Consider the following 25208-nt stretch of genomic DNA (forward strand, 5'->3'; position numbering starts at 1 on the left):
CTGAGCTGGTGAGACCTCACCTGGAGTACTGCCTCCAGATGTAGAGCCCTCAGTATAAGAGACACAGATCTGCTAGAGCACATCCAGAAGGGGGCCACAAAAATGATCCAAGGGATGCAACACCTTTCCTGCAAGGACAGGCTGAAAGATCTGGGGCTGCTCATCCTGAAGAAGAGAAGCCTCTGGGGAGACATGATTGGCAGCCTTTCAATATCTAAAGGGGAGCTATAAAAAAGAAGGGGACAGACTCTTTATCAGGGTCTGTTCTGTCAGAACAAGGGGAAATGACTTCAAAATAAAAGAGGGGAGATTTAGGTTGGATATAAGGAAGAAGTTTTTTTATAATGGTGGTGAGGTACTGGAAACAGGTTCCCCAGAGGTGAAGTGGATGTCTGGGCCCTGGAGGCATTCAAGGTCAAGTCGGACTAGGCTCTAAGCAACTTGATCTAGCTTTAGGTGTCTGTTCATTGCAGGACCAAACGTATTTTAAAGGTCCTTTGGTTCCACGGTGAGGAAAGAATGTCCTGCCTAGATGTTGCCTTTTTGGGGTAAAACCGGACAGGTTCCGGCTTCTGGAGGGCAGGAGAAGTGAAGGTGGTCCCCGTGAGAGTACCAAACGTGGACACAGTCACAGTCACAGCTGTGATCGCAGTCACGGCCACGGGTGTCTCGGTGAGGAGGTGGCTCTGTGGGACATGGAGCTGGGTGCTGATGGCCGCGCGCAGCTGAGCGGACTGCAGTGCGCCTCAGAGTGGCCGTGCTTAGCTGATCCCAGCGTACCGGGAGCGCGGCCCGGCCGCTGCCTGCTTGTAGCTGTGCCTCTGAGTGGAACATGGAGCCGAAACCACTCGGCTCCGCGCCGCCGACATGCCGGCGGAGAATTCCTCAATGGCGCTGGCCACACCCACTCCCCGGAGGGGCGGGGCTGCCTGCCTGCAGGCCACGCCCACACGGTCGCACGTGTGGAAACGCTCGCTGCCTGTTCCCCTCGGGCAGGCCCCGCCCCCCGAGCGCCTATTGGCTGAAGCGGCTGCAGGGGGCGTGACAAGGGTGTGGCGCTCTGTGCCGGGCGGGCTCCACCCACGTGCGGCGGCGCGGCGGGAGCGGGCGGGCTGCGAGCACACATCCCGCACGTAGCCCGCGTATTAATCAGCGCTGGGCCATCTGCCGCCCGCTCCTTAAAGCGCTGGGGGCTGCGGGCGCCGCGAGGGAGCGGTTCGGTGTTGCGAGGTAGCAGCGAGGGGCTCCGGCAGCACCGTCGTCCCTGGGGTGCGGGGCTGAGCCGAGGCGCGGAGCTGAGCCGCAGCCCGTCCGGGCGTCTGCAAAGTTTGGTCCCGTCCCGTCCCGGCCTGGAGCCGGAGGGCATCATCTCCCAAGGCGGGTGCCTGCGGGGCAGCGGCGCGCCCGTCCCTGCCGCGCCATGCCGCTGGAGCACATCATGCGGCTGGACTTGGAGAGGCTTGCCCTGGAGTACGTCGTGCCGTGTCTGCACGACATCGGCTTCTGCTACCTGGACAACTTCCTGGGGGAGGTGGTGGGCGACTGCGTGCTGGAGCGGGTGAAACGCATGCACCGTGACGGCGAGCTGGCAGACGGGCAGCTGGCCGGCCCCAGCCGCGGTGTCGCCAAGCGGCATCTCCGCGGCGACCAGATCAAGTGGATCGGGGGCACGGAGGAGGGCTGCGAGGCCATCAATTTCCTTCTCACGCTGATCGACCGCCTGGTGATGTACTGCGGCAGCCGGCTCGGCAAGTACTACGTAAAGGAGCGCTCCAAGGTAAGCGGAGCTGCTCGCGGCTGCGGGAGGTTCCCGTTCCCGGCCCGGGGACGTCCCGTCGGGCTGATCTCGTAGTGCTGCTGCGGGCGGCACCGGCAGCGCCGTCCTGGGGACGCCCGCGGCGGGCGGGGAGAGCGGACAACTCCGCGGAGCGGGGCCCCGCGGGGCGGCTGTCCTGGTGCCGCTCCCTCGTTCGTCGGTGTTGCGCTGTGTCCCGGCGGCACCTCACTTCCCAGCTGCGGGAACCGACACCGCCGTGCTGGGAGCACCCTGCCGGAAAAGCCCGGCCGTGAGCTTGACTGCCCTTCAGGGACTTGGTGCAGGTGGACGGAGAGCTCCGTACCCCTCCTAGCGCACGTACGCGGCTGGCATCGGGCTGCTGGGCTTCTCGCGGCCGTGCTTTCCTAAGTAGCTTCGGTGTTCGTGCCGGTGTCCTACAGCTGAAGAGGCTATCGCCGCCCCTGAGGGGTTTTGGCACAAACTAAGGGATGCTCTGTTCAGGTGCGGCAAACTTTCTGTTTTGGAAGAAAAGTGGCAATGTTTTGTTCCGAGGCTCTCTTGTTTGGGATTGGAGAGGACCCCTTATTGCCACTGTAGGTTTCTTTCCCAGTGACCTTTGTTTGTTCTTATTACAGCGATAATTAAGTTTGGCTTAACTTCGTTTTTCTGTCCTTGTCTTGCTGTGGTGAAGCAGGCTGGTTTGGCACTAACTTTATTTCATTGTCCTGAATGTTGGAAATGTCTCTCCCCCCCCCCCTTTTTTTTTTTTTTCCCTGACTTGACGCTTTTAAAACATCCACCTTCAGAAGTGTGAGATACAGAAATTATTATGGATTGTTTTTTAATTAAAATACAAATGCGAGGTTAAGCGTTTGGCTGGGTCTTAACTTGTGATGAACTAAAGGGACCCGTGATGAGATGCTCTTCATTTTCTGGTTGAGGAAAAGGAAAAAAAATATATATATATATTTATGTAACATTCCATGTCTACCAGCTGCTTGGGAACACCTTTAAAACCTGTGCATGGGAAGGCCCCCACACACCTCTGTGCAGTGATGGGACTAGCACAAGGCAGGAGCATGGCTCTACTGTACAGTCACACTGAGCTGCCCATCAGTCTGGTTAGAGATTGGGTAGATTTAGTTTGAAATGAGAGTGGACCAGAGTTCACTTATTAGTGGTGTAGGGAGGTGGAAATGCCCAGTCTACTTGGACGTGCCTCTAAAGGGCATCTCAGCTCCTTCTTTGGATGGCTTCTGTTCATCTGGTTTCTGCTGAAGGCATGAGGTTTCATGTTAGTGAGGTACTTGGGGAAAAGCTCAGCTAGGTGTGGGAGGGCTGTTGGTGCTGGCTGGGGAGAATGATTCCTTGGGATGCAGGGTCTTTGAAAGCGAGTTGTGGTCTTGCTGCAACTTTGTGCCAACAGCAGTAACACAAGACAGAACTTGTTTTATAAATAAGTACCAAGCTGCTTGCTATCAAGTGATTCTTTTGGCCCCTGTGATTCACCAGTAAGTATCAGAAGGGGAGTATCAGACTCCAACTAGTACGTGAAAACACTGCATATAACAACATGAGTTTGCAAAACTAAATACAGACAAATTTCCATCTGAAATTAAGAGTAACCAATCCCTTAATGATAATAATAATAATAATAAATGCCATGGGTATGGGAGTAACAGCTGTCGTCTGTAGTTGGCATGTGGGACACCTTTGGCAGGAAGATTATTCCCGTGACTAATCAAGTGACTCCTGCAGTGCATGCAGGCTCCCACGTCACCTATGGACATTCTCCTTCCACCACTAAACCAGCCATTTTTGCTTATTTTCTGAAGACTTGTGAACACATACACTGAATTTAAAAGTATTTTTTTTTTGTTTGTGTATACTTTTGTTTTATCAACTCTGCACAGAAATGGATGCTCAGAGAACCTCTCAGAGGGAGATGTTTCTGAGCAACTGGGCCAACTCTTCTCAGATAGACATGCTATTATTTATTGGTTTGAGAAATTAATATTTGAGAGATGGGGCTAAATGTTCCAGAGCAATCTGTTGAAAGTGTAAGCCTTTGGCTACATGGTAACTCCTTGTTGTGGAATTGAATCAACCTTATCGCTATTTAGATAATTTAATTTTAAAATAATAGCATGTCTTTAATCTGGAACCTAAGTATTGGAAAAGTAGAAGTTTTCTTGGTAAATGAACTTTTATGAACTTACTGTCTGCTTAGTGTAATGTGCTTCGAGGGGTTGTTTTTTTTTTTTGTAGCTAAACAAACATAAGGAGACAAGAAAGACTCTTCTACATCAAAGGAAGCTTTCCTTGCAGCTACATATGAGAAATGAGTCAGAGTAGGATTTTGTTGTTTCCATATGACTTTCAACACCATTGCAAGAAAGTTGAGATTGCATCAAAGAGAATGGATGGAAGTTAAACTTTTACAAGGGTACCGGATACAGTTAATCGCTGTTGGTTGGTATTTGAGGGCTGATAATGAAATGTAACCTTTCATCCTTGCAAAGCAGTGATCCAAATTTATCTTTGGAACAAGTCATATTTAAAAACATTAGCTGACACGGTTAGAAGATAAAAATAACCAGATAACATCCTTCTAGAGTGCTCTTCTATTGCAGACCCCACGTAGTTAGTTGGCTTCTACATTCTCTTAATGCAAAGTTTCCATTTTATAGTAAAATAATCCAGTGGTTCTTCTTTTATAGTGGCCAAACGTCTGAGGATCTCACCAAGATGTGTTTGAGCTGAGTTCAGTCTTCTTGGTATGAGAAGATTGACATCCTTGCACAGGGGGACTCTCTGGCCTGAGGACAGTTGTTGCATTCTGATGACCTTTCTGCATGCTGCAGTAGCTCTGGCCCTTGGTAGGGGGAGGCCAGCTGCTGGCTGGGGAGTGAGATGGCAGCATGTCCTGGGAGGCCAGTCACCTGGAGTGCCCTGAGGCCAGTGGCACCTCAGGGGCTGCCCATGAAGCGCTGATGTACTGCAGCATCTATCTCCTTCTGTCCCAAAGTCCCTCTTGGCAGTAGTTGAGTTCTTCAGGAGCTCTTGGTGCTGGAAATGGTTCCATCTGTGAAAGGCTTGAACTCAACTGCACATTACTCAGGTGTGGAGGTGACACAGGGGCCTGCCACGTACTGTGCAATGATCCAGGGGGCAGGTGCAAAGTTCTACAGATGAGATGTCTTGTGAAAAATCCCTGTGCATTAGAAGTAAATGATCAAAGGCAACAGTAATCTTAAGAATTGTTAAATTTCTTCTCACAGGTACAAGAAATGAGGTTTTTAAGTTGGAAGCTGTAGGTGTGCCAGATGCTGTGGAGTTTGGGATACTTGCTGTTTCAGCAGCCTTACAGGTGCTGCAGAGCTCAAGGAGCCATGGGTGTGTGCAGCCCATCTGTGTGTGGGGGGGGGGGGGGGGGGGGGGGGGGGGCGGGGATTGGAGATTGGCCTGCAGAAATGACAAATCCCCTCCTTCTGGCGGGATGCCTGGGCCTCTTGCCTGTCCCAGGGGGGATGTGGACATTCCCCACAGTCAGGCAAAGTGCCTAAGTGATGTCCTCTGCCAGCATCTGCTGCTCTGGGCCACTTGTGCCGGGTTGGCGCTGAGGCCCAGTGTGAGAGTGCACTGGTCCCACAGATGTGAGGCCCTCACAAGCTGGCTTGGTAGAGCTTGGTGTGGACTCTGTACCCTGGTCCTGGCAGTAGCACAGACTGCTGTATGTCACTGATACCCTTCTGGGTGCTGATGTGAGTTGAAATCTATGTGAGGGTGACTTAAGAGGACTTTGAGCCCTCTTTTCATATGCTGGGTACTGGTGAACCCCAGTGGCTGCAAAATAAGGCAAGAAGCCCTAATCCTAAGAGCTGACATCTACTGAAGAAAGCCTGTGACTGACAATTTATCCTCAGAATCCAAGTGATACTGATCAATATGAAATATATAGTCTGAAGTTTAAAAAAAAAATATATTTTTTCAGTATGAGCTTTGTTTGCTTAGAAATCCCTGTTGGATGTGAACTCTTTAAAAACTGTGCCTCAAAAGCTTTGCATGGGGTTTTTGCTCTTCTGGGATGCTTTCTACACCTTTATGCACACCTCCTGGTCACCCAGACCCTTGTGGGCCCTCTCTGAAGGGCACAGGAGAAGGAGGCACCATGTGGTGGTGGTACTGAATGGCTCATGAATGATAACTGGAAAATGAAGCAGGTCCTTCTTGCATGTGTTTGTAGGTGGGTTTTGATGCCCAGCCTGTCTAGCAGGTTGTTACCAAGATTTCTCTTCCTGAGAATTTAAGAAACACATGAGATGTCACAGACTGGGTTTTGGTTTTTTTTTTTTTTTTTTCAATTTAATCAGATCAGATAATGAGCTAAGAGTTTTGTATTTATGAAAAAAGAAAAATACTTTTCTGTGCTCATAAGAATTCATTCTGTCCATTGCAATTAAAATGTGGAGAGACACTGCTTTTTCTGATTTGAGGTGCAGGTGTAAGGAGCAGGATAGCAGAGCTGAAGATCTGCCTATAGAAATATACTGGTCCATTGTAGTTCACAAAGGATTTTTTGATACTTGCGTAGCAGCATGCCTTGCAATTAGTTGACAATGGGAGGTCTGATGCATACTGCCATCCAGAAGAAATATGCATAATTTCTCTTTCTTTTTTTCTAATCAAATGCACATGTTCTGGCATAATGGGTAGGTTCAAATCTGTTCTTCTGGCTGGCTGCCAGCAGAGTCCAGAGCCACTGGAACTGTAAATACAGCAGACAAGTCGTTTTATGATATCAGACTGAGGAATTCGGCATTGGCAGAGATCCTGGAGTGGTTGCTTTGGCTCCATGTCAAAACTGATGTTTATATCTGTGTTTGTCAAGCAAGATTAGTTAGCTTGGTTAATTATACACAAGAATGTATAATTTTTACTTGACAGTCAGAGCAATAAGTGAATACAAACCTGGGTATATTAGCTTGCTTTTGTTCTTCATCAAATCATTCTCGATGACTTTTTGAAAGTTTCAAAATACGCTTATTTTCTGAAATAGGCAAAGATTGTCTCTTTGCTCAGTAGGGACAGGGTATTCGCAAGGTGGGTTGATTTTTTACAGACAGTTATCTGCGTGCCCACAAGCGAGCTCACAAGCATGGGTGGCCTTGGTAGGATGCTCATGGAACTTGAGGTGGCTTATAAGCAGCTTAAGTACACTTCACCTAGGTTTAGTACTTGTCTTGGACAGAAGATGGCTATTTCTGAAAGACAGGGGAAATGAGTGGAGGTTAGATGGCATTGAGGGCACAGTGTTTGTGCACTCATTTGTGGTGTCAGGGCAGTTTGCTCAATATTTTTCATGTATAGTTTTCCAGTCAGGCAGTGCTTGATGAGACTTATTGGACTCCTGAGATATATAATGATGGGAGAGCAGTAAGGTTTTCCACAATCTTTCACATACTGCTCTCCCTGTACCTGCCAACCCACTACAATAGCTGTGCTGATACCAGTCCATCCCAGTGCTGCTGTGTCAGCCTGTAAAGCCAGAGACTTGCAGGTGAAGTTATATTGGTGTGCCTGCCAATATCCCTATTACTCTGAAATCCTAAGTAAATATGTGCCACTCGATTTGTTCTTGTATAGTGGCTCATTGCTTGTTAGCTGTTGGTGTAAGCCTTACCCAGCTGTGTGGGGAGGAACGTGGTAAGCAGATGGCATGAATGCTGCTTGGGTCATGATGTTCCTTTGGACTCAATGGGTGTGTGTGGCACTGTCAGACAGTGTGTTTGGGAGAGTCACTGGGGAAAGCTGTGGAATTCAGAGTGCAGTTCCCCCCCCCACTACCCTTTTGCTTGGCAAGGAGGGTTGAGCTGACAGCCTTTTTCCAAGGTGGTTATTAAAGAACAATTGTGCTTGTTACATCTCAGTGCTAATAACAGTATGCATTTAAATGAAGATGCATTGATGCCGGTAACACTGGTGTGAGACAACATGTATACAATAAAAGTGAACTTGTTCCTTTCTATTAAGAATTCCAGCTGCCTGTGTTAACCTTGATATCCTTACTTGATGACAGAGTAAACTCATGTCTCATCAACTTCCAGACTTACTTGTTTGGAACAGCATTATCCTGGATGTTGCCTACTGAGCATTAATCCCTGGAAGCCTCTTCTCTCTCCCTTTTCTCTTCTGCTACACCTTTTCATTTTTCTACATAGATCACCACTACTGCTGAGAGGAAAAAAGAGGTGATGGGGCTTAGCAGGCTGCTCAGGTGGAGTCACCCTTCCTGGGTGTTCAAGAACCATGTAGATGTGGCACTGAGGAACATGGTTTGCTGGGGGTGGCGAGGGTGGGCTGGAGGCTGGACTGGATGACCCCATTAATCTTTTCCAATATTAGTGATTTTATGATTCCTTCCCAAATGTGGAAGGAATGGGTCAGGATAAAATCAGAGAGGAGGTAAAAATCACAGTGACCCAAACATGAATGCATTTTTCGTAGATGAAAAATTGCTGCTTGTTGAGTGGGTTGGGCGCATCTAGAGCTCAACACTTACCAAATATTTTAAGATGACTCTTATAAAATACTTTTTATTATCATTATTAAATTCTCACTTCTTTTAAAAGTTTTCTCCAGTTTCTGTTTTAAGGATTGTCGTTCCCTCATTGTATGATACATCAAAGGTTGTCTTTTGGCACCAGCAGGTCACACGGTGCTTATCCACCTTACAGTTGGATGGCTTGCGAGTGTTAGGAGGTCAGGAAGGGAAACTGGTAAATAAGTGTTGCTGGTTTTAGACTTATGGAGAAGGAGGATATGTGCATGGCAGCTTCAGGGAACTAGGAGCCCTTCATTGGATTTATCATTCTGTCTCAGTGCCGAGAACTGAAAGAATGTTGTTAGAAGGCTGCCAGCAGCATAAAGCTCCCTAAGCATCTGGAAAGGCTTTGTTGTATTTGTAGAGGAGCTGTAGGTTAGCAGTGCTTCAGGAGCTGCTTCTGGTACCTGTGCAGGGGCAGCTGATATCCCCTTGGGGGTTTATGAATAACTACTGCAGGGTGGCTTGACAAAAGGTTTAGATTTACACTTTACATTAGGTAGCAATTTGTTTCAGATCTTTTATTGCTTTGAAAAGAGATGACAGCAAGTTGGTCAGGAAAGCAAGAAGGTCTCTCTGGATGTTTAGACAGTGAGGAGGAGGAAGAAAAATAATGAAGGAAGCTCCTGCCAAGTAGACTGCCTCCTGCTGCTTAAGTATTCACAAGCATGCCATTCATTCTGCTCCTGCAGTGGTCTGGAGAGCTGTAAGCCCCATTTCCCCTCTGTTATTCACTCACATCTTCATCTTCTGTCTCTCAGTGACAGAGGAGCTCTTCCCCATCATCATTTTTCTTTCATCATTGTGTTTTGATAAGATGCATACACAAAGAAAATCAGTGCCATCACACACAAAATGCTTAATTGGTTACAGAAGCAGCTTGTTGCTCTCATTTTGCACAAGTAAAATAGTGCAAGGGATTTTACTGAACATAATGGTTCCATGAAAAATCAGCAAACATTTGTGCCACCAGCCACCCATGGCACAAATGAACATTGTAGATTAAAGAAGTGTACATAGTACATGTCTACACAGTCTGGAAACAGTTTGCCCAAAGCTTTGTCAGCTGGAAATGGCAGAGTAACCACATCTTTTGGCAAACACCAGGGAATTGCAACCTACTTTGTAGCAAAGAATAACATCTGCACACATTTCATTTGTGTGTGTGTGTGTATATATATATGTATATAGTTCACATCCTTTTTGGTCAGGGTACTCTTCGCTTTTTTTTTTTTTAGAAACAGAAAAGGTTTGCATTTTTTCATGTCTTAAGTCACAACTATGATTTTTGCATAGACCTTATTTCCTTATTTCTTGCACTGTCACTTTTTTAATACAATTTGATAAGACAAGATGCATGTTTCTAAAGTTTTGATTCCACATCAGGAACTTACTGAAGCATTTTTTTTAACGTTCAAATCAATGGGGCTGAATCACATCCTTTGGTGCTTAGTTTGGACTGCTACAGTATTTAGACTACTTCAGGAAAAGTTGTTTTTTCTTCTTTTGCCTTAATTCTTTGTCTGTTTTGTCTTGGATTTGAAATGCAGAATGTCTGCTGCTTGGAAGGAAGTAGAGAGCCTTTCTCAATGAAAGGCTAAGTATGAGTGCTGTTCACACTGTAGATGGCAGTTGGGATTTGTTTCTGACTTTTACAGCTGTCTCACAGCAAACCTGCTCTGTACCAGGAGAGTTATCCCAGCAGTGCATATGGGGAAGTGTATATTGCCTACCATAGGCTGGGAACACTGCCCTGAGCAGGGAGAGCTTGGGATGCACAGCAATGTTTGGCAGTGAGCTCCAGGCAGTGGGTGCTGCTGGGAAAGCATCCAAAACTTGCAAAGTTTGGTAGAAGAGTGCTTTTTTTTTTTTTTTTTTTTTCAAATATTAGTTTAAATAAGTCTCAGTTTTCTACTTTTGTGATCCTAGGTTAAGTTGTGATTGTTCTGTATGCTGCTGCAGACTATGTAGAGTGAACTGTACCTTTCCCTTCCAGTTTCTTATCAGTAGTCTGGTAGGAGTAGTTTGAAGGTAGAAAAGGGAGGAGCTTCACTGTAAGTGCTATAGCATGTCCTTTCATTGAAGCATACAAATCATGGACTACCCATGCATAAAGAGAACAGGGTCCCCCAGGATGTATTGATAATGTTCTTTACAGTATTCTCCATTGCTTTCATTTTTCCTAAATTAATGTGTGCTCTGCCTTCCTTTGGCTGTGCAGCATGTGCATGGTGTCTCTGGAGCTGGCCAAGAGGAAGGGTCACTGCCTGGTTAAGTACTTTACATACTTCCTCTTTGCAGAGGAGCAGTGAGAGAATTTGCAAATGTAAGTCCTCACTGGCAAATTTACTGTAATTCAACATATGATAGTTGTCAAAGGCTGACAAGTCTGGGTTTTGCATTTCACTTATCTTTCCAGATACATGACTTGGCACCTAACTAGTGACTTAGGGGCTTAGTGCCTGCCTGGCACTTAGAGATAATTTCTTGGCAAGGATGAAAATGTTGACCTGTATATTCTTGTTTTTTAATTGTTTTTAACACTCAATTAGTATGCCTGCAAATGATAGAAATACTTTCTATTTCTTGTTCTTTGTGTTATAGTTGTCTTCTGCTAGGACTTGGTTAAAAAGTTGTTTCACTGCTTATAGTCCACAGAACAAACTTAAGCTAAGCACAATGATTTGGCTGCAGTTAGGAGAAACAGCAATTATGCTTATGGTGACCAGAGGTAGACGTGGTGCCCATTTTACTCTCACGCCTACTGATGCCTCCTTACCCCTCTATTACTGACTGGCCACCTTATATCTGTATTTCCCCTTGCAAGGGAGTTTCCTACCCCCTGTCCTCTTGCCTCCATCCCAGCAAATTGTAGAGGTAGGGACAGGGCTGCTGGCTATGGCTACCCAGCAAGTACCCAGCTAGCTCCCACCCAGACCTGCCAATCACATACCTGCAGTTGCTCTGAGGACAAGTTGCTCCTATCATCCTGGATGCCAGAAAGGAAAGCTTTTGGAGAGGAAGAGGAAAATGAAGGGAACAGAGCCAGAAAGACCTCTCCAAGCTTTCTGCATCCTCAGGAAACGTCCTGAGCCCACACCAGAGACCACACCTCCTACTCAGTGCTTGCAGTGCTTCCTGCAAAAACTACCTTGCATACTGAAGAAACGCTACTACTTTAAGACATCCCAAATTCTGTCTTGAGACCTCCTGAAGTCTGTTGCAGTGGGAGCTACTGGGCAAGGCTGCGGGAAGCAGCAGGGAAGTAAAGTGAAGGGAGCTGGGGAGGAAACCTGCAGCCCATGGCCATGTCCTGCACAGGCCCACTGCCTGGGTAATGTGTCACAGAGAGTGGCCATACTGCCACACTGTCAGCCTGTGGAATTGGGCATTTTTGTCAGTTGGTGGCAGCATAAATTTCTGTGAGAGCCCTGACCAGTGGAAAAAAAAAAGTGGGATTTTACCAGACTGAGTTTACTGGTGCTGCCTGGCAGCTGGGTTTAAGACTAGGCTTCCCCAGCTGTGGGTTGAAGGCTTTTGTGAATGGCAATGTGCAACTATAAGGGTGTGCAAATGGATGGAGCTCCGTTTGCCATGTATGTTTGCATGTGCCTCCATGCATGTTTTGTTTGCTCAGAGTTGCCTAGTTCCTGTTGACACACATCTTGCTGATGCAAGCATCAACTGTGGATGGTGGGGAGGGCAGGCACAACCACACTTAAATGAATAGATGGATTTACTTATTTACTAATATGTTTTTATTACCTAACCTTAGAACAGGTGTATAGTTATACCATCATAAATGGCCTTGAATTTGAACAGCTTCTCTCCTCGTCTGTGGGGGGAAAAATGCTGTGTCACTATGTACACGTTCACCCCCCTTTTTATTGCACCCAGACTCAACAGATTGTATTGGTGTGAGGTACAAGGGTAGTCAGAGCAGCAGAACTTCATGTGCGGGCAAAGCCTTAGAGATAAAGACTGCATATGTTGTTTAGGCACAGCAATGTTACTCCTGATGGTAATTTATTATAGGTAACTTGAATGAGTTTATCCATAAATATTAATTTGCACAAAAAGAAGCGCTGCTAGCTAGGCAATGTCCTTCACAGAGCTGGAGGGAGCAGGAGGTGAGTGAGACAGCTTCATTGCAAAGTTAATGTAGGAGATAACTGTTTTCATCTATTAGCCTTAATTTGGCAATACTGCTATGATAACAAACACTTGAGAACCATTCATCTCAGTTTTAGTGCAGTAATGTCTAGAAAGCCTCAGAAGACTTACAGCTTTGTGAAGTTCCTTGAGGCACTTTTGGGGTACTTTATGTGACAATGTTGAGTCTAGACCCTGCCGACTCTGGCAGCAAGGGTCATGCTGCTGAGACAGGGGTGAAGGTGAATGTCTGTCCCCAGTGAGGACCCCTTGAGGACCCATCTCTGGGGTGAGATGCTTAAGGAATACTCAGTGGGTGTCACTTAGCAGGTGTTAGGGGATAAAGTCTTGTGGGCAGTACTGTTCACTCATCCTGTTTTAACAATGAATGAAAAGTAATGAAAAAAGGTGCTTTGGCCAGCTCGAGCAGCTCTGATAGCAGCAAGAAAGCTGCACAGACTTGCTGTGGTGGCTGTCCTGTTTTTGTTTTTTTGTTAATGCACGGGTTAGAGTCTTGAAATGTTGCAGGAAAAAAATATGGTGTAATCCTCTGGGGGATTACTAAGTAGCAGAACTGAAAGGGTCTTAATTCCTGACAACGGATGCAGGAATGGAATATTAAAGGAGCTATGATCTTATCTTCTTACAAAATAGGTGGGAATATCCCGTGGAGGATGTATTTGCTGGTTGCCATGCCTTTATTCCCCACTGGGAGCCTGAACACCCAGGGACATCCTTACACACTTCCTTAATGAGCCCGCACTGACGAATCCCCTTTCTGCGGGGTTGGCCTTCTCCCTGACCCTTGGGGCTCATTACAGAGCTTACTCCATCTGTGCCGGATGTGCACCTGCACTGGATTTGTACCCATGTTGGATGCGTACCCATGTTAGATGTGCGTGGAGCTTTCTCATTAGTGCTGGTCATCCCAGTTTGCTTCCTGTGGGAGAGAGGGAGCAAAGTGGTTTTCTGGGTGATGAACGAGACCTTCAGGTACAGGCAGAAGTAATCCTAAAGCGCAGCATCACAGGGCATTTTTTTGAAGCACAGAACCTTTATCACGCCTGTAAGAGGCATGCAGGTGTGGGAGAGCAGTGAGACCCAGCAAGAGAAGCGCCCTGCTGGTGCGTGCTGCAAACGTGGCTTTTTTTTTTTCCTCTTCCCTCCACAGCTTCTCTATGAAGTGTACTCTGGAGGAAAGTTTGCGTTTGATTGCCGATAGCCTCACGCTCTGCACGTAGCACTGTCATTAAGCCATCATCTCGCTGGCCGGCAGCCAGGGCTCGGCAGCCGAGGGCGGGCGGTCCTTCCGAACTGAAGCGGCCTTTATTGATACGTTGGGGCACTGCGCATGTTTACAGCTGCTAATTGGGGGCTTAATCTGAATATCCTTGTCTGAACTAATTCACTGGCAATAGACTTTTAAATTTCAGGTCCGGCCGCGATGGCATGCGTGCTCTTCACAGCACGTTGATCTCTGTTGTAGCCGTATTGTTTCTGCCTGCTTGCAAGGCGCAATGGCTGGGTATCGTTTCAGCCTAGAAACCAGTTTTAGGTCAGAGGATGATATAAAATAAGTCTTAACCTGATTTCCCTGTTGCAGGATGCAAGACAGGAGCACTGAGGAGCTGGAGAAAAATGTTAATTGACGTGTTAATACATGCAGGAATATATGGATAATTAAACATACAAGATAGGAAGTTAATCTTTTTCTCAATTAGATGAGACAAAGCTGCTTGTTGCAAGTACAGTTGGGATCCTATGGCAATTTTAGGTTTATTTCCTTAAACCTCAGTCTTCTCTTTTCTTCTGGTCTCGCCAAGTGACTGAAGACTGAGTCTGAGTGGTAGCCTGGAAGCAGGAGTTATTTTATTTGACTTAACAAAACAATCTGGTCAGTATATGGAAGAAGATAAATATTTGTGACTCTTTGGTCCATGGAATAAAAAAAAAAATTGGATTATTCTCCTCAGAAACAGGTTGAGCTTTTCCTTCCATCAGGTCCTTTGCAGTTTTCTGAATAGCCTCTCCAACTCTGGGACCCCAGCAACAGTGAGATTTTGATGAATCTCACTGCTGTCTCCAAAGTTCAGTTCACAAATGCTCCCTATTCTCCTGACAGCTGCAAGTGGTTACTGCCAGCTCAGGCCATGTCTGTTCCATGGCTGCCCAGTGCCTTCCTACTGTATAGTGGTATCGCCCTGGCAGCGAGCTGGAAATTGAAGGGCATCCAGACTTGTCTTGAAGTGGATGTTGTGCTAAGAGAAAATAGTCTCAAGCTGAAGCTGTCCTTCTCATTAATAGGGCTCTTTAAGTCATGAAGAACTTTTGCTGTCAATCATTGAACAGCTTCCTGAGCCACATTACAGATTCATATAATAGTTCATTTTTAAATCAGTGTGAATCCATGATGTAGCTTCCTTACTGACAAATTTTGAGCCCCTTGAGCTATCACCAGATCACATGCCAATCATCAACAGCTGTGCTGTATGGTCATAATCCATTAACAGAACTTTCACGTGTAATTCTTTGTTTCTGCTTACTGAACTTCTGGAACTAAGGCAGAAGATTGCTCATTATTATTTACATAAGGGTAGAAGCAAAGATAACCTGAATACTTTTGAATATTTTTCCTGAATGTTTCTTATCTTTTTCAGCAATATTCTCCCCAGCTTCCACTCTCAGGAAGCCACTCAAAACTCTTCAAAATATGTCTCTGTGAACCTTGGAAATGATTATTGAGCTGTAGTGGTGCATGCGGAACACCAAAATGGAATGAGGAGAAAGATTAACTTTTTGGTCTTGGAAGATCTCAGTTGGACAGTCAAGCTTATGCCCACTCGAGGAGAAGCAAATACCAGATCAGCTGGCTAAAATCCCATGCAGAGAACCAGAATTGTTTGTACAGTTACAAGTTCTTGCAGTAGGAATGAAGATGTATGTCCATTGTGCAGCACCCCAGACCTCCATAGATGAGGTGTCTCCTAGTACAGGGTCCTTATCAGTCATTTGCATCTTGTTTTGGCCCTTCAGAAGATTTTTCTCACCTGCTTCCCAGGCATCTTTGTGCTTAGGGCTACTTGAACAAGCTAATGAAGGAAGTTTTCAGCAAACAATGCTTGAAGGTGAATTCAAGGAGTTTGATCTGCTTTGTGCTTCATGAAAGTAGGTGGTAGCCCCAGGGTTTTTATTGTTATCTTTATGGTCTTTACTTTTTTAGATGTTTTCCAGACTGCTTGGCTTTAGGCCTCAGTATGAAGATGATAGTTGAAGTGAAAAGATACAGGTGACTTCCACTGCAAAGTTCTACCTCCTTTTTCCAGTGTTTCTTATATTATATAATCTTTCCTCCCAGCCTTCTCCCCTCTTGCCTCCACCCCTGAGCAAGAAGCTGACCAAGCAGAAGGCAAGTCTTAACTCTGCAAATCCAATGACTAGCTGACTCCTGTCTGAAAATCAAGTTATAGGTGAGGAGTTGAGGTAATGGTTTCTCATGCAATGATGCTGTTGAAACCCATTTTTGTTTTTTGTGTATGAAGTGAGCAGGTTTTTCTCCCCTTGGAACTGGTGATTCTTTTTCCAATAGGCATGAAGCTAATGTATCTGATATTATTTTAACATAATTTCCTTCTCTTCATTCCTAACCATCTCTACATGGTAATAAATTAGACCAATTTTCATAGTTCATTCTTCAGTGTACTAGTTGTAGTTGAGTGTTTTGACTTTCATAAATTCAAATAAACTGGTATTTAATAATGTTCATGAATATTTTATACTTAACTGTTATGTGCTACACACTTTTAAAAATAAAACAAACAACAAGCACTTGAGTACAATTGGGTGCAACAAGCAAGTACTTAATAAACATCCTGTTGTGCCTGTGTCAGACAAACCTCAACTGAGAATCTCTCATCTTTGATCATGAAATGTCAGACTACTCATGTTCTTTTAATGTAGAGCATGCTGTGTGCATTTTGCTTTCTGACTGTACAGACTGCAAAATAAAAGTGGTTTGAGTACAGTCTGTGCTCAGACCTAAGTCAATCAAGTGGTCCCCAGTAATTCTCATTTCCCAAATTCTGATTTGTTTTCACTTGAATTGAAGGTTAGAAACCTCATAGTGGACTGAAATTTGGGAAACGTGGAAGCGTGTAGCCAAATGAAAGTGGATCTGGAAGCTGCAGTGGTTGCACCATTTAATTTTTATTCATAGCTTAGTTTTCCAGAGAGCCACCATATCAGTATTTTGGATCAGCATTATTTTTTGTCTATACGGTTCATTTCATCTGAGAGAATTTACAAGTGACTTCTGAATTTAACTGCTTAATGCATGAGCTGTATGCAGAGGTCATCTACACTAGGGTTTAAAAGTGGCAGCTGTTCAACAGTATTCAAGAAGAATTTTCCAGCAAATGGAAAAATATATTTTTGAGTTTCTAGTTAATGGGTCGTTTGTGTTGGTGGGGTGGAGATACATAGGTCACTTTTCTGTGGTTGCAAATCATTAGCTCTGAAAGGAAAGGCTGTATCAGTGTGGGGTTGCACCAGCACCTGTGCAGTCAGCCCTAGGAGCATGCTGGGACTGTGGCTGAGCAGTAGGAGAGGCGAGCTTTACCTCCTGACCTGCTGCGTGGTGGTCTCCTGTTCAGCTTGTGTGCGTCTTCTAGCTGAGGTGCTCTTTGAAGTGTTTTGTTCCAAGTATCAGTCCACTCCAGTGCTGCTTGTTTTCTGAAATGCAGCAGAATGAAGCCTCACAGCATGGTCCTGGCTGTCAGCTAAGAGAATGTTTTTTGCCTTGCTAGAAGCACTGGAAAGCAGAGAAAAAATCTCTCTATGGAATTGGTGTTCTCTTTTACCATCTCCGTGCTTTGCTGGTGTCTTGCTGTTTGACTTGCAGATTTCTCTGGTTGACCTGAGTGTAATACTTAAAGCTGAAGGATGAATAACTTACTTTTGCAAGCTTCTGTGCAGTGTGGAGCTTCCTGATGATTCTTGGCTCCTAACTAAAGCTGCTGATTACTGCTTGTTTAACTGGTGGTTGCTTTGCACCCTCTTGGGATACCTAACATCTCTGATAATTACGGTGCAAGAACTGCAGTGTTGATAATTTGCTTTTCATTTTCCAAGTTTTGTAGGCTTTAATTTATGACTGTCAACTAAATCACTGGAACATTGGTTTTCAAATACAGTATGTATTTGTGATTGCAAATGTGTGCATCTACATGTTGGTTCTTAACTTTTAGCTGTTGTATAAGACAAATCCATCTATTTTAACTCAAAATAAGGCGAGTAGCTGAAGAAACTTCCTCTGGCGCTTACAGTGGGAAGTTAATTCCATGGATTGTATTGCCAAATAGAAGAAGTTAGGTATGTTTCTGCTTGGTACTGTCTGCTGGATTTAATTTAGGATTGGAATTGGCTGATGAAAAGAAGCATTCCCCAAAAAGCAGTGAGCCCTTCTGGGAATAACAGTAAAATTTGTCACTGATGCTCCCTAGCCTGAGGGGTGGGTGGCTTGATTACCATAGTCCACCCTCCAGGTTTGGTCACTAGCCCCTCCACTTAACTGGCAAATATCAGTGTTCAGCAATTACTTAAATTAAGTCTGGGTCATGCAGCTCATCTCCTGTTTCTTTCTTGTTTTGAATGAACCCAGAAGTAGTGCTAACTGCTGGAGTCCCTGCTGAGGTGAGTTTGATCTGCTCTGGAGCTGCTCCAGCCAGTACTCTGATAAAGCCTGATATCGTTTTAGGAGGACCAGAATGATTTCCCTTCATTGTTTAAGGTTTTATTCAAATATTCTCCATGCCAGGAACTTTTGCTTTTCTTCCTTTGCTGCTACTAGCGAAATTTCTTAAAGTTAAGCTATAGCATGGCCAGAGCTCTTGAATTCTGTGGGAATTGTTCTGGTGGTTGATCCCCAGGGGCTTGTGTGTTGTGGTTGCAAAAGGTGCCTGCGGTAAATAATGCATCGTTGTCTGAGCTGAAGCACAAGTTTTGCTAACAGAACATACTATGTGAGGGAAAACTCTGGCATTATGCCCAGATTTCAGTGGTAAGCAAAGTACCTAAATCCCTTTAAGGATCTAGCCTGAAGTATGTTATTCTCCAGCACCTTTTTGATTATGATGTTTAATAGTAGCACTGGGTAATTCTGGGGGCAGTTCAATTATCTTGCATTGTGTGCTGCATCTCCCTGGTGGCAACTGCTCTGGCTGTGATAGATGTCTGCATCCTGCTCCTGGCCACTGGAAGTCTCCACCCCCTCTCCTGCCCTGTCAGCAAGCCATGCATGTTCCTGGCATGCAGGGACCAAGTCTAGAAAAGGGTTCTTTAAATTGTTGGTCTTCATCCAGCTCACTTGTCATGGGATGGGTTAGGAGCACACCTGTGTGAGCCGTTGTGCTGAGACAGGAAGGTTGTCCCCCTCAGTGTGGGGACAGATCCCTCAGAGCATCCCTTACACTGCAGGTGCAGCTGGTTTGTGATGTCCATCAGGCTATAACAAACTAATTTTCAGTGCTTTGCTTTAGGCTTATAGTGAAGTGTAAGCTCAGCTATGGAGTCATTTATAGACCAGAATGATGACAGAGCAGAAAGCACCCACAGCAAGGCAACCCACCATATGCCAGGTGTGACAAAAGAGGGCTTCTTACTGAGAATTTAAGGTTTTTACTGTTGTTCAACATGTTCTGCCCTGTGAGGCACCAGCCTCGAAGGAGCTGTGGCCTGAGGTGTCTGAGTGCCGAGTGAGCTGTGACTACTTGTACCTGCAGGTACTGCACTTCTAGTCGTTGTGGAGAAGAAGCAGAGCCAATTTACACATCACTTGAAATGCAGATCTGTATTTTTACAGCTGTATGTATATGCATGTGCATCCTAACTGGCCAGCTTCTGTTACTGGTAGCAGTGGGCCGAAGGGATCCATTGTGCTGGCTCAGTGACTTCTACCCCCATCCCAATACCATGAACAGCATGACTTTGTGTGCCAGAAAGCAAAACACAAGAACCGTGCAGTTCCTAGGTGCAAATTTCAGTTGTTCTTAGTAAGGCCTATATTGTAACTTCAGTGCTGTTGTAAACTATGCTTGGCAAATTATTAAGGGCAGGTCATGCCAGTGGTGCAAAATCACACAGTCTTCCTGTGGATTAAACATGTACAATACTTTGGATAAAAAAGTTAGGATGTCTTCTGGTTGGATGGATGGATGGAAAACTAGATGGGTAAAAAATCTAGTTGAGTGTTTGGGTGTTGGGGGGTAATGGTTAATCAGTTGTAATATCTAGAGGCTGGTAACAAGTGCTGCCCCGAAGGAGTGTCTTAGGACCAGTCCTGTTTACTGTCTTATCAATGACCAGAAGCAGATGGCAGAGCTCATTCTTATCAAGTTGAGGACCAGTTGATGTGTCTGAGGGCAGGATTGCTACTCAAAGGGGAGCATATGGACCAGAGAAACAGGCCAGCAACATTCTCATAAAGTTCAACATGGACAAATGTGAAATCCTGCCCTTGTGAAGGAAGAACCCCCTGGGGGCTGCTCTGCTCACCAGGGAAACCTGAGGACTCTGGGGATCTCGATGGGCAGCAAGCTTTTCAGCCTTTGGTGTTGCCTATGTGAAGCAGCATCCAGGGCAGTGTTCACAGGATCTCAGCCTAACAGCAGATGGAGTATGATCACCCTCCCTAGTCAGACCTGAGAGACTACTTCTAAATATTGAGTTGAGATCCATAAATGCACATATCATCTCAGCTGCCATCACTTTTGCTGCTAATACTGGCAAGGAATGAAAGAAAATGTTGGAGGCGTGGGAACAAGACTTCGACTACCATGGTTTTAGATCAAACTCCATAGAAGGTGACTGGTATCACTACCAAGTAGTTTCAGTAGTAAAGGAGTGACTCTTGGGACAAAGATCTTGTATCCAACCAGAAGTCTTTTCAGCTTTTCTCTTAGTTAGGTGCTAATGGGTGTTAACTCAAGTTTAATGTTTTTGCTGTAAAAACTATTTAAGACCCTTTGTCTTGAATTCAATCACATGGTTTGGAATAATTCATACTGAGTTTGTCTCCTCTGTTCAAGGTGGAGTTTTTCATGGTGAATTAAGTGATTGTTTCAGCAGCTCTGCAGATGTTCAAAGCTTCTGAAAACTTCGGTTAGTTCTGTGGCTCAGTACATGAAAAGAAACATGTGCTACCATGTGCAAACACAGTACAAAAGAGTTGCATATTTTTTAGAGACTTTGCTCTGTGGACTTCTACCCACCCTTCCCGGGGAACTTCACTTTGTGTTGTATCAATGGGATGAATGTGATAGAGGTTGGAAGATATGAATAGAAGATGGAGGTAGTAAGGCGTAATGTCCAAGGACCACTTTCTACTTTCATTATGACAGGCAATTCAGTTTTGCAATGACTGCTCAGCTTTAGAAACTCAAGCAAACTTCATCTCAAATGGCTTCAAAATCGCACAGCTTGTAGAGATCAGAAATATTGTATCATAAATACCAGTGTTTTAGTTTGTGTGTGTGTGCTTTTTATATTTTTTTTATTTTTTGTCTTAGTGCATATATTGTGAAATATGAAGGTTATTTATTTCTTGTTTGGAATTTCACACGGTCGATCTAGCCAGTGAAAAAAGCTTGCGTGAGAATTCCTTCTGATACAACTTTTGGACTGATCATCTGAAAAATGCTGAGCAAAACAGGTGGTGGGAGGATGCTCAGAGAAGAACAAATGAATCTTGGAGAAATAATTTTCTACAATCTTTATCTTTTTTTTTCAGGCCATGGTTGCTTGCTATCCTGGAAATGGAACTGGGTATGTGCGTCATGTGGACAACCCAAATGGCGATGGGCGCTGCATCACCTGTATTTATTACCTGAATAAGAACTGGGACTCCAAGGTGAGTGAGCCACAAGGCTGAGGCAGAAAGAACTACTTCAGAAACTGAGCTTTGGAGCTGTCAGCTGTTTCTGCGAACTGTGGTGAACTTGTGAACAGCTGGTCCATGCTTCATTACTTTACATTTATTTTGCTGGTGTTTATAGCAACCTCTTGGAAGTAAGAATCTGAACCTTTTCCTTATCATTCTGTCCCCCATCCCACACACACACTGTTTTGTTGTTATAATGCTTGTAAGCACTGGCCTGTGGCACTTAGTTTTGTTTAGAGAAAAAGAGCAATGAAGCTCTAGAAAGAATCATAATCCCCTAAGGAGTAAGTGGATTCTGTGAGCAGAATGAAGTGACGGCCCAAATCTAGCATTTAGTTCTTAATGAAGTTGCATTTGCGGTTTTCTTCCTTATGATAGAGAGTGGTTAGACCCTAGAACAGGCTCCCCAGGAAGCCTGGCACCAAGCCTACTGGAGTTGAGTTGAAGAGGTATCTGGGCAGTGTTCTCAGATACAGGGTTTGGACTTTGGGTGGTCCTGTGTAGAGCTTGGAGTTGGGCCTGATGATCCTACTGGATCCCTCCCAGCTCAGGATAACCTATGATTCAAGAGGATGGGACAAGCATGTGGCTTAGCTTGTTCTCTGCAGCTTTAATCACCAGTGGGTCTCCTGACAGGGTGGTACTCTTGCTTCTGCTTGTATTACTAAAAACAATTAAGTCAGCCTGGAATTTACCATACTTTTAATTTAGAAACAAATTCAGAATTTGTAAAACCACAAGATGTCTTTATACACTTCTATATAATGTTAACTGTGATTCTGTGAAATAGCAGCCTTTCCAAATCTAAAGGGGAGCTACAGGAAAGAAGGGGACAAATTCTTCATTGGAATCTGTGGCAACAGGCCAAAGGGAAATGGCTTCAAGTTTAAAGAGGGTACATTTAGGTTAAATATAAGGAAAAAGTCTTCCACTGTGAGAGTGATGAAGTGCTGGAACAGGTTGCCCAGAGATGTGGTTGATGCCGCGTCCCTCTAGACTTTCCCTGGATCAGGCCCTGGGCAGTTGGATCTAGCTATGGATGTCCCTGTTCATTGCAGGTAAGTTGGGCTACATGACCTTTAAATGTCCCTCGCAACTCTAAGGATTCTATGAAATACAGACTCTGAAATACCATAAGCAGCTTCTTGGACTTGCTGGGAGGAGGTTGTGATCTCACACTGATAGAGTGAATCATCCTTACCTGCCCTGCAGTATCCACTGCTTCCAGAGATGTGGCTAGGAACTCAAAAGTTTCTGGGCATTTATGACAGGGCCATTGTTTTCTTTCTTGGATCATTTACTTTACCCAGATGTTTATGCTGAAACATTACAAACTGTTTGGGAAAGTTGAGGTGGCCAGGAGACGCAGTGTATGTTTCCAGTGTTGTCATATAGCTGCCTTGGTTATCATTAAATGTTTACTCTGTTTGGATGCTGAGGAGGTGAAAATAAGTCATTACTCACATGAATATGTGGCTGTTTATATGTGTAACAAGAAACCTCTCCTTTTCTTTCAGCTGCATGGTGGGATTCTTCGAATATTCCCAGAAGGGAAGTCCTATGTAGCAGATGTTGAGCCGATTTTTGACAGGTTGCTTTTTTTCTGGTCAGATCGAAGGAACCCTCATGAAGTCCAGCCTTCTTATGCAACCAGGTAAGTAGTACATTTGATTCTGGTTTTGCCAGGAAAAAGCAAAGCATGTTTCCTACCAGTATCACATCATTTGTATCTAAAATTAGAGCTATTGCGTATTTGTTTTAAAACATGTGCATAAAACATAGATACTGAGTAATTTCATATTTTTCAGTTACTGGAATATCTCTCATCAAATGAGAAATAGCAAGCTTGAAAGATAAGATTCCTTGTGTGATGAAATGAAGTCCTTTGCCAGTGACAGAAGTCTTCCAAGCTGGGCATAGCTGTTTAGCTGGGAAATGCTGGGTCACACTTTTGCCTTTATAACACTACAGTGATGCTACCGTCTGTCAGCAGGATAAGAAAAGCTGATGTGACATAGGGCAGCCCCAAGCTGCCTAAAGGCATCCCAGAACAGAAAAGCATGCAGAGGTCTGTGAGCTATTTTGCCCTCTGTTACTAGGGACTGTGCACTCTTTTATGCTTTCAAGCAGAAATTCTCACCTATATTTCTCTCCTGCTTGTTTGAATACACATATAAAGTATTATCTGTATTTGTCTTCAAAAATGTGCCATTTGTATCCTTTTTTAATTTATGATTTCAAATGTTTTTGGTTTTTTTATTTCTCCATAAGAATTAAATTTAGAGCAGAGTGCTATTTTATTGGCAAAATTTGAAGCAAACAAGATTTCTTTCTTTTATAGATATGCCATGACTGTGTGGTATTTTGATGCTGAAGAAAGAGCAGAAGCAAAAAAAAAATTCAGGAACTTAACTGGTATGAATTTTACAAAATATTGTAGCTAGAAGTGTAGGGTCTTTATTTTTAGGATTAGTGATTAGAGCTGAAGTAGGACAATTGTGACAAAAGAAAATTAAGGCTTGGTCTCAGTAACCCTAATGGGGAGTGTGGGAGGTGATTTTTGATTTTCTTCTAAAACTACAGCTGAGATGTTAATTTTACCTTAGGAGTAACTCCTGTGTGGACACATTCATGATGACCTTGGAATGTATAGACTGTGTAAGTTAGGAAGAAACTAAGTTTATAAATACATACAAGCACACCTTTTGGCAGACAGTTTGCTAGGGTAGCTGTGATAATGGTGCTTTCCATGGGCTGCCTGCTTTCAACTGGTTTCACAGGTGGCCTGAAATCATCCCAGAGTCATTTCTGTGGAACTCCAGGATGATCTGCCTCCAGCTTTCCTGTCTGCAGCACCTGGTACTGTAGTACTACATGGAAGTAGGGGACTGAGTATCCAGATGTGCTCTCATGTCCTGTGCTCATGTGTGAAAGCACCGCTGTTTGGATCAGTTTCATTTCTGGTCTTTAGGGATTGCTTCAGGCAGTTCCTCAGAATGCAGAATTGAGAGTATTTTCTTTTTCAAATGTGTGCTATTAAGCTGGAGACCATCAAAGTCATAATTAGTCAAATGGTTTTCAGAATAGACAGCTCTCATTTCTGTAGTTGGCAGGCAGAACAAATAGAGACTTCATTCTTAAGTGGGATCACGAGCAAGGGGCTGAGAGTTGGGAAAAATTACCACAAATCTGGAGTCTCTGAAAGATTATTGGACTACTTAAATGCTGCATGACTTATATTCAGCATCTGTGGGGTAACAATGCAGAACTTTAGTAGGACTGTCTTGTTAACATGTTGAGGGTTCATATAGCATTAAGTCTACATGATGAATTCATATCTAGAGTTTCAAGTGCAAGTGCTATCCACTGAAAACAAAACAACTTTGTGGTTTTAGATGAATGCTACTGAAACTCTCTGACTTTTCTGGTCTTTTTGATGCAGATGCAAGGAAGAGAGAAGCAGCCCTTAATGAAGACTAATCAACTATTTCTGAACTTTGTGAAGAAATAGGATTCCAAAGATGACTTCTATTTCCAGTGAACCATGGCACGTTTTTTGTTATGCACAAGAACACACTGGTTGTGTCTCTGTCTAGCACGTGCATCCTGTATTGATGGTACTTAAGGCAGCCTCCTGTCATGCCTGCATCTGGCAGAAGGAACCTTTGTTTTCTATTTGCCTTTTGCTGGAAAAAGTAACCAGGGTTTTAATTTAAAAATAAATAAAAGGGAAAAAAAAAAAA

The 25208-nt window shown here is 44.4% G+C and overlaps 1 protein-coding gene across 2 annotated transcripts; it reads left to right on the plus strand.

The window, feature by feature from the left end:
* Positions 1–1127: 1127 nt before the first annotated feature.
* EGLN3 (egl-9 family hypoxia inducible factor 3) lies at positions 1128–25208 on the plus strand. 2 transcript variants are annotated; one of them, XM_065753422.1, is made up of 6 exons: positions 1128–1777; positions 21316–21435; positions 22983–23119; positions 23807–23880; positions 24246–24324; positions 24908–25208. In XM_065753422.1, exons 1-5 carry the CDS (start codon positions 1421–1423, stop codon positions 24290–24292), a joined length of 735 nt encoding a protein of 244 aa, XP_065609494.1. In that variant the 5' UTR covers positions 1128–1420; the 3' UTR covers positions 24293–24324; positions 24908–25208. The 2 variants fall into 2 exon arrangements, with proteins under 2 accessions (XP_065609494.1, XP_065609503.1); XM_065753431.1 differs by lacking the exon at positions 24246–24324 and having other exon boundaries at positions 1143–1777.

This window comes from Cyrtonyx montezumae, unplaced genomic scaffold, assembly GCF_038088225.1.
Source record: "Cyrtonyx montezumae isolate F1298 unplaced genomic scaffold, pur_monq_1.0 scaffold_10, whole genome shotgun sequence".
Lineage (NCBI taxonomy): Eukaryota > Metazoa > Chordata > Aves > Galliformes > Odontophoridae > Cyrtonyx > Cyrtonyx montezumae.